At 47.4% G+C, this 9,519-nt stretch overlaps 1 protein-coding gene across 1 annotated transcript in view; it reads right to left on the bottom strand.

The window, feature by feature from the left end:
* Nucleotides 1-3,233: 3,233 nt before the first annotated feature.
* Nucleotides 3,234-9,519, bottom strand: part of IL1RAP (interleukin 1 receptor accessory protein) — a 24,595-nt gene continuing 18,309 nt past the window's right edge. Inside the window, exons 8-10 of the mRNA XM_009583763.1 lie at nt 7,483-7,632; nt 6,400-6,543; nt 3,234-3,679 (exon numbers count right to left, since the gene is read on the bottom strand). Of these exons, the coding sequence (XP_009582058.1) occupies nt 3,234-3,679; nt 6,400-6,543; nt 7,483-7,632 (740 nt within the window). The remainder of the gene's footprint in view (nt 3,680-6,399; nt 6,544-7,482; nt 7,633-9,519) is intronic.

The following is a 9,519-nucleotide window of genomic DNA, read 5'->3' as shown; positions in this document are numbered from 1 at the left end:
AAGGCAAAAACATACAGAAAAGAGAAGGGAAAACTCTGGAACAGCTGTACAACATCAAATGGCACAGGGCGGAAGACATTTTTTCCAATTTGTGCCACGCTGTTTCCCCATGAAATAACAATGAGGAACTTTGTATGAGCTGCATATTGATAAATGTTAGGTTAGAGCACAGAAACTCAAACGACCCAACTGAACTAGACAGATGCTGTGACAGAATCCCATAATGGAAACCACATGTGGCATAGGATGAAATGGCGGGCGTATTCGAGGTGCTTTGCAGATCTGCATTACAGCTGGGACTGGGGTTTACCCCTGGCCTGACAGCTCCCCGCAAAGCCAGTGATAAAACTCCCAGGGGCAGCAGAGCCTGCTCCAGCGCTATTCCTTCCACGCTGCTCCCTCTGGACATCTTGGGTCCCCTTCAGACCATTGCACCTTTTGCCTTGTGGGTGCTCTGCTGATGTCTCTCAGTAATCCTGTTCTGGGGTTGCAATGAATGCCAGAGAAAGTCCTGGTCCGTTGTTTATTTGGAAAACTCTCTGAATAAAATTAACAAAATAAATGAGGTGGATTTAACTTCCTAAAATAATCAGACTAACTAAAACATCAGCAGAAGTTCTCTTGGTACCTCAGCCAAAACTGGGATGTGATGTGGTGAGGTCTGGGATGTTAATTGAATTTATGCGTATTTTTGAGTTAATTTTTTAAAAATTAAATTGGAATCTAACACAGTTCTGCTTTGGCCTCAGGGCCTTCCCTCTGCCTGCAGATCTGGCAGCCGATTACAGGGATGCTGAAAACACAAACAAAAAGGTGAAGCTGGGCAAAATGACACTGTTGCAATGGCTTCACAAAGCTGAGCATGGTTTTGAGTGCTATCTCATACAAATGAAGCTTTCTGGAGCGTGGGAAGCAGCTCTGCCCCTCCACAGACAGCCACAGTAGAAAAGCTCGTACCAGCAAAGCTTTCAGGCACCTATGAGCAGATGAGGAGCTCCACTGCCTTCAGTGAAGCTGCCTGCAATTTTACCTGCTTAAAGCAAAGCTTACTTGGGGGGGGAGGATGAAGAAGAAGGTGAGAAAGAAACTCTGTTTGTTCCACGTTTGTACAGTACCTGCCCAACGGCATGGGTGGCTGCAGCTCCCCACTGCCCTGGAATAACATTATTAATCATAAGATTCTAAGAACAAGGGGCTTTGCCAATGCCGGGATTCAGCCCCACACCTTTAAGGCTGGGCTGTTTACTGGGATGCCCTCGAACCTCCCTGCTCAGCTGGGCGAACAGTGCATAGACTCCAAATTGTAGTGCTTTTTTAATGCCATTATGAATGGCTATGCTTCACCCGCTGGACACAAACAAAGCGAAAGCATGAGTCAGAGGTGACTCAGGAGCAATCATTATCGACAAAAAAGAAGCATGCACTTAGAGTGCGTAATACCGAATTCCACAATTAAGTGGGCAGACCTTTGCATTGGGAGCTACAGGAGTATGGAGACACCCCCAGAGCTTGTAGTTTTATGTGAAAATATTGTGAACAACAGTACCAGTCAATGCCAGGGGCCCGCTGTGCTTTGGTCTGTCCTACAAGGGAATGGACACTCCCCTCCTCAGTCTGAAAAGCCTGTCTGCCGGGGGGTAACTCACCAGGTCCTCTTCTATGCCTGCTGCCTCTTATTGAAGCAAGGACTGGCACTGAGTGGTTTTTTATATTTCCATTTTGTGCAAAAGTTGCAGAAGCTGAGATACATCCTCTGTTCTGCAGCTCTGGGCTGGAAACAAGATGGGTGGAGACTTGCTTTGTAAGGCTAAGCCTAGTTTAAACCTGAGCCCTGAATTCTGAATGGTGATATTGTTCATACCCAGGCAGAGAACACTGAGTCTTCATAGAATCACAGAATAGTTTGGGTTCGAAGGGACCTTTAAAGGACATCTAGCCCAACCTCCCCTGCAATAAGCAGGGACTTCTGCAAGTGGATAAATTGGCTCAGGGCCCCATCCAATCTGACCTTGAGTATTTCCAGGGATGGGGCATCTATCACCTCTCTGGGCAACCTGTTCCAGTGTTTCACCACCCCCAACGTAAAAAATTTCTTCCTTAAATCTAGTCTGAATCTACCCTCTTTTGGTTTAAAACCACTACATCTTGGCCTAACATAACAGGCCCTACTAAAAAGTCTGTCCCCATCTTTCTCATAAGCCCCCTTTAAGTATTGAAAGGCCACAACAAGGTCTCCCCAGAGCTTTCTCTTCTCCAGGCTGAACAACCCCAACTCTCTCAGCCTTTCCTCATAGTCTTACCCAGCTGGACAGAGCTAGTGGTTTTTAATAAGTTCAAATAAGTTTGTAGGGTCTCTTGGGTAGTGGACATATACCCAGTGCCACCCCAAAGGCCTCCGCAGCACCTTGCATGATGCTTTCCCCCACCCAGCAGCACAGAGACAGTAGGGGGGTTCAGTAGTAAATTGGGGTTCCTTGCAGTGCTTGTGAAGTCCCTGAGTTTACTCTACAAAGAAGCATCTCTCAGACATGCTCCACGGCCTGTACTAATGAGAGATTTCCCCTGGATTACAAGCATTACAGCCCTGAAGGGTCTGGGGTACTCGGGAGACTGCAGAGTCCCAGAGACTGACCACTTATTAGTAGAAATGCTACAGTACAAATATCACCTAGCAGAGCTTGCTTTCTTTTTTTTTTTGTTAATGCTTTTGTAACAGCCATTTCACATTGCCAAACAATCTGAATGCACCTGCTCCTACAGAAATGTAGGCAGCAAAGATGAGGAGCCTCAAGAGTTTACACTCCCCCCACCGAAGCAGAAACCTGTGATTCCACAGTGATCAGGACTATATAGCTGGGACGTATATGAAAGGCTCTATACTGGAGCTACCTTTCAAACTGTTCCTCAGCCTCTGCAGCAGGGACCAAGGACCAGGAAGGAGTGAAGCCACTTAGGAGAAGAAAAGAGCTCTGTCCTGGATGCTAACAAAGGTCCCATAGGAACTGGATCTAGGAATACTGGCCTATGCAAATACCATGCTATCACAAGGTGCTGGCTGCATCCCACCCGGATAGCCCAAATTTAGACCTTGAGCCCAGGGCTTTTGTGGTTGATGACAAGGACGTGCATTTGCAGAGAGGAGGTGTATGCATCTTTGGTCTCTCTACTGCCAGGGCAGTAGAAAAGCTGCAGGGAGGCATGACTGTCCTCTGAAATGCTTGGGGAACAGCCCTTCACGGCAAAAACCCTGAGTTCCTTCCCAGTCCCTGGCCTAACTTGTGGATTTTTGGGGTTTGTTTTGTTTTGTTTTCTGATGGTGTCAAACATTTTTCAGGGATACGTATGAGCCCATCAAGGCTCAAACTCCTGCTAATTTTTTTCACTGGCATTTCCACCTGCAGCTGCTTCCAGAACCTGCCCTTTGGGAACTTGGATTTCTCGCCTTTCCATTTAATGACAGTCAAGGCCGCCTTGGCCTGCTTCAGCTCCTTCACTTTGCTCTTCTTGATGGCTTTGTACTGCACTAGAATGACTTTGATGTTGCCCTTGGAGGCCATATTCTCTAGACCAGCCTTGAGCTCCAGCAGGGCCTGTGTCCCCTGCAAGACGTAGTTGGGGCTCAGGACAACAAGCAGACGTCGGCTTTTCTGGATGAAGCTCAGGGTCTCATCTGTGACAACTGGGAGAAAGAAACATTGAGTGGTTAGCGATGGTCGAGAACATGCTGCTAAGCTGCTAGTGTGACACCAGATGTCTCTTGAAGGGGACAATAAAATCCCTTGGAGGCCCTCTCTAGAGACTATACTGGTGCTTCCCAACCCTGCAAGCGATTCTAGGTAGGGCTTCTTACGCCATGGCTGGCACCCACTGCCCCATACAGTGACATCTTCTACTCCCAGCCCCAGGCTGCCTACAGATGTGTTTCCTCCTCCCCAAGCTATGCGGAGATGCCCGAGGTAACTGCATCTAAAAGGCACCGTACTATGTGGCAGTGACACCACCCAATGCTATGAGGATGCCATGTGGCCAAGATGGCTGCTCTGGTAAGCGCAGATTTAGCTTCCTTCTAGTGAGAGTGGAAAAAGAGGCTCTCTGGAGCAAAGCAGGAAAATTGCCAGCTGGACAACACATGAGCTCAAGGAAAAGACTCAGCCTGAAGAGGCGTCGGGAAGCCCAAATGCCCATGCTTAACATCCTCCCCTAGCAGATGTCCAGAATGACTCTGGTAATCCCTTCACTCCTCTTGCCTCGGTTTCCCCACACCAAACACACACAGTAAGTATCTACACCCTCCCTGAGTGTCCTCATGAGTTAATGTGCTTTGGAAATACTACCATCCTAACTCCTGTTACTCATCCAGCTGTTCCTGTTGCTGTCATTGATGAAAGCAGATTTGAGTGTTTCTAGAAGTGACAAGTAAACTGCTCTGAGGACTTTTAATGAAGTGTCCCAAAAGTGACACCCTTTGAGCTGGAGACATGTCATGGTAACCGTGGATCCTCTTTTATTTTCTAACATCTACAGGTAGACTATCCTTAAGCACCTTTCTGTAATTAATGTGAAAATTCCTTGTAAGTGTGAATCCCGATGCTTGCACTCTCTGCTGCAGGATCTCCCACACTTCATTGACAAGGGAATACTCTTGACTGGTCAGAAAATAATGGAGAATAAAATAACGCTGACATGCAACTTAATTTAGCTGTCAAGCACGTTTGATTAGTTTCTGTCAGCAAACTTGCAAGATAATCCATCTCCCACTGTTTCTTCATCAAGGACAACATAACTCTCTACCCGTGTCATAGATGCACACTCTGGAAGCACAACACAGCTGCCAAAAGCTATTTCCTGGCTCGCTGTGCTTCCCCAAGAAGGAGATTAGTCAAATCCCAGCTAAGAAGCAACGGAGAAGCCCCAGCAGTGTTGCAAACAGCAGTGCAATGAGGAGCCACCCCAGCAGTGCTCCGGAGGGCTGGCACGACTGCCACGGTGAGCAGGGATGGGAGCACCCCGGGCATGAGGGTGAAGGGCAGGGAGCCCAGGAGAGCTGCACTGGGCGGAAAATGAGACCCTCCAAAGGGAAAGGGGAAGATGTCAAGAAGTGGCAGAGGCAAGGGGAGGGAGGTGAGGAGGGAGGTGTGTCTTGAGGAACAACTGGTGAGAAAAGCTCAGAGCAAACCTGCTCTGAGCCTGGCACTGGTATCAAGCAATAGAGCCTGGAGGGTGCCCTGCCATGTCATCCAGGCTCTCTCTAGAAGGGAGAGCATCAGGATTGCAGCTGTCTCCCTGTCCCGAGGTATTTATTTGCCTTCAAACTTAGATGTACTGTGTCCTGGCAACGATCTAGGAGATAAAGATAAAAGATCCCAGACTGATTCTGCTCCCTCTGTCACACAGCTGAGCTGGGACTCCAGTAGTCCCTCCTGTCCTACCCAAAAGGGACCCCAATGGACTTTATCAGCACAGGTTCTGTCATCAGTGGGGTCCTGACCCAAAGCCCATGAATTTAATGTGGGGTGGTCTGCACTGGCAGAAGTTCAGGCTTTGAACTTTTAGTGGGCATCAGGGATCATACAGCCCACTGAGGCCCCAGGAAACTGGAAATGGAGAGTGTTGGCTAGATTTGTGCCTTGGCTGTGGCACCTGTGTGACTGTATGCGTATCTGGAGAGTTTCACAAACTTCCATTCTTGGTGATTCCCTGCATCCCTCCAGCAGATGCTGTGTCCAGAACCTTGTATGATTTACATTGAAATAGTGAAAAAAATCTACATCTTAACGAAGAGATGAGTCTCACTACCTGCAACAAAGCGCTCTTAATCATAGCAACTTAATTGTATGCCATGTTAGACACAGACTCTCTAATTAATGAGAGTGAGTGGGAGGCCTTCTGGGAGGGCACGTTATCTTCTCACTGATTTGGCACGGTGCTCTCCACACCTCCCTGAAGACGACACTCCTGGTTTTTACAGGCACTCACCATTACCCTCTGTGAACTACGAGTCTGGTCCAGTATCTCACTCCCACTGCCTCTATTCTTTCTACCCTTGACTTTATCCCCTTTTTTTAAGGCAGCTCAGACGGTTTGCATGAAGGTCAGTGGTCCAGTTCCCTCATGTTGATAGATCAATCACTCCTGTACATCACTCCTGGGGAGAGCAACTGAAATGACCAACAATCACCACTTGCCCACTGCAGACTTTTTGATGGCCTGGAGCATCTGCGACATTGTCATATGAAGCAAAAACATTAAAAGATACCAACAAGAGATCGTTAACGGAGATGGGGAAAAAAACAAAGGATAAAGTTAGTCTGGATAGGCCAGTTCCTATCAATTATCAGTACCTCAAAGAACAATAAAGAGAGAATGCGCATGGAGCACAGCCCCCTGTGAAATACTCACTTCCCCCAGGGAGGCTGTCTCTGTCGAAGATACACAGCTTGTACCCAAACTCGTTCTCCAAGACTCCCCGCAGGGTCAGCAACACAAATTCTTCCTCCTCCGCGTTGCGTGCGTAGGACACATACACATCGTACTCCTTCCCATCTGAGCGTTGGGAGCGTAGAGAAACACAAAGAAGAGACACTTGTGATACTGCACATGCTGAGCCTTTGACTTGCTTCACGGGAAAAGCAGGTATGAAGGCTCGCTTTGAGCCCAGGCACAGCAGGTTAAGACACATCGATTTCCGTAGTTACAAGACAGCAGTGCTGCCTCTTTGACTATCCAGCCTGAATGTGCAGGTACCCAGACACTGCTGGGTTGCTGAAGGCACGAGACTGCAGCAAGATGACCAACCCGTTTGGTCCAGGGTCCTTTTGTCTTTTGACATCTCTGACATTGCTTCCTCTCATTGCTGTCTACCCACATAAGCAGTCCCACCAGACAGAGACTTGCACCCTGCCTACATCCTCCGAGAGCTGCCGCACCCCCTTGGCAGGTTCACACCACACGCTACAAGGGCTTGAACACCCTCCTCATCCTACAGAGGAAGAAATCTCAGCTTAGAGTCCCAAGAGATGAACTCCCAGTAGCATAGGGAAGCTGTGAAAGAACTGAGGACAGAAGAGTGATTTCCAGATCCATCCTTTTGGGTATCTTCCCACATTTTAAAGCAAATCATCCTGGATTTGTGAATCCTTATATAGTCACCAGAGAAACCAGGGACTTACTGAAACTTGGTGACTTATCTTGATCATCTAGATCAGATGAAACAGCTAGCCATTGGCAGGGTAGTCCCCTAGGGAGCCTGACACATCTATGCTTCACCTCTGCAGAGAATACAGAGGACTTATCTCTTCCTTCCCCTGACTCCTCTTGCTCTAAAATGACCCACACAACTGAATGCAGGTATAGAAATGGAAGGTCAAAATGTCATTATGCTGTGAAGAAGGTTAAAAATAACTTATATGAAAATTCCTATATGAAAACAAAGGATCTGGACTGTAGCAAGATAAAATAAATGGAAGCCCTTTAACTCCTTACCTAGAATGGTTTCATCTGTTCCAAAATGAGCCCGATAGAAGAGGACCATTTCAAGCCAATAAACGTGATAGACGACTATCAGTACCACAATGAGCAGGATGGTTGCCCCCAGTCCACAGGCCAGCTCCACGGTGTACTTCGGTGCTACAACTGGGTTTGAAAAGAAAGAGGGGGTCTGGTTTACAGAACAGGTTGGGCCTTCAGCTAAGCAGGAACAAGCTTGTGTCACATGCAGCCAAACACCACAGAGGAACAGCCAAGAGACAAGCTGGCCCTTCAGAGGAAGGTGGCCATGCCAAGGCTTTTCTGGCAGGACACATGACGGCTAGCTACCCTGCAGTCCCCATTCTGGGTTACTAGGTCTGGTTGGGCTGGCAGAGCAAGTCAAAGCACACGCTGGACTTCTGTCTCTGAGCAAGACCCTGGGAGCAGCCAGATGGTAGAATGACCCGTTGATGGAAACCACCTGCACAGTCCAAAGCCAGCTCATGAACGTGATCATCTCAGCAGCATATGCAAACTCTTGGGGTAACACAACAGCACTTACTTCTAGGAGAGCCAGCCAAAGCTCACCTGCAGCAAAATAAAGGCAATGCCCACCATCTTCCCCCCCCATCAAATTCACACAGTTCTTGTGGCTTGTCCCAGACTGACAGCAAGGATATAACTAGCCATGGCCTGATTGTTTTCTACCAGGAAAGAAGAATCAGAGTTCATTACAGAAAAGTTGAAATGCTTGCAAACAAATAGGACAACCTGTGGACATCAAGCCAGAACACCACAGCCCACCTCCAACTCATACAGTGTCTAACACACCACTGCTGCTTCTTTGTATTAAGGACAGAAAATAACTATTCTAAGTGTATCTCTGGGCAACTCCATTTTTATGGTGATTCTGGTGGCAGCTGACATGCAAACTGCATGATAAAAGAACAGCAGTGAGTAGAAACATCACCAAATTTCAAGATTTAATAAGTTTTATTAGAAACTGAATTACAAAAAAGAAAATGGAACGCATTTAACAACTTTCATTAGGTGATGAGCAGCAGAAGTACATGAGAAGGAGAGGGAAATCATCCAGAAAAAGCAGGAAATGTATATAACCTAATGTAATGAAAGAGTTGGAGCCAACATATATAGCTACTTGCTAAGAACTGGAAGACAAGTGCTGAGGGGTTAGGTTCTGGCATGCTTGATGTTCCTACGCGCAGTGGGATGGTCTGCAGTGAGCTTAGCTTAAGGTTGCTCTACCAGCAGTGGTCAGGGGTGGTTCTTGGCTTTTGCTGTGGAACAGAGCAGACAGGAGGGGTGGCGAGTAACCAGATCTGCTCAGAGCAAACCCACTCAACTGCCCAGGAGCAGACGGGGGAGGAAGAGAGAGGTTATTACAGATCAGTCCCCTAGAAAACAGCATTTAGGCACTGCTGTATAAAGAAAGAATCTGAAGATTTTTAGATTTGCTTCTGCTACATGTACAAACATTATCATCGCAGAAGAATTATGCATGTAGGATGAACACACTGGCCTTTCTCAGTTGTGTGTTTGGTCTATTGTTCCTTCCTAATGATCCAGAAGAGGTTTGTCTCAAAGGAATGGGACTAAAGGAATGGGACTAAAAAGGAGGACAAGTACCAAGAAGGAAGAGAAAGAGCTCTTTCAGTACAGACCTCTGTGAGCCTTCCCATGCTAATATGGCAGAGTGGGGGGAAGAAGGTGTCTGGCATGAGCTACACAAGGCAGGTCAGCATCCCCTTATGGGATGGGGGAAGAGAGGGGAGGTCACGCAAGCAGGTGTTGAAGCTCTAGATGAGGTTGATAAGGAGGCGGAAATATCCACCTTAATCAGGAAACCTCACATATCTATAGCGAAGGCTCAGTTCTTATTACTGAGAGGTGAGTCTGGGAAACAGGAACAAAATCTTTCATGAAAGAAAGATGTAGTAAAAAACACACTGAACAGAGCTGGATCAGTCCATAGCATCCATGCTGAGATGGCTGTATCTAGACTGGAGCATCATCACAGCAAGGAGTAAAACC

The sequence above is a fragment of the Fulmarus glacialis genome, unplaced genomic scaffold, assembly GCF_000690835.1.
Source record: "Fulmarus glacialis isolate BGI_N327 unplaced genomic scaffold, ASM69083v1 scaffold20128, whole genome shotgun sequence".
Lineage (NCBI taxonomy): Eukaryota > Metazoa > Chordata > Aves > Procellariiformes > Procellariidae > Fulmarus > Fulmarus glacialis.
The sequence above is the reverse complement of the archived record's forward strand: the minus strand, read 5'-3'. Positions and strand labels throughout refer to the sequence as shown.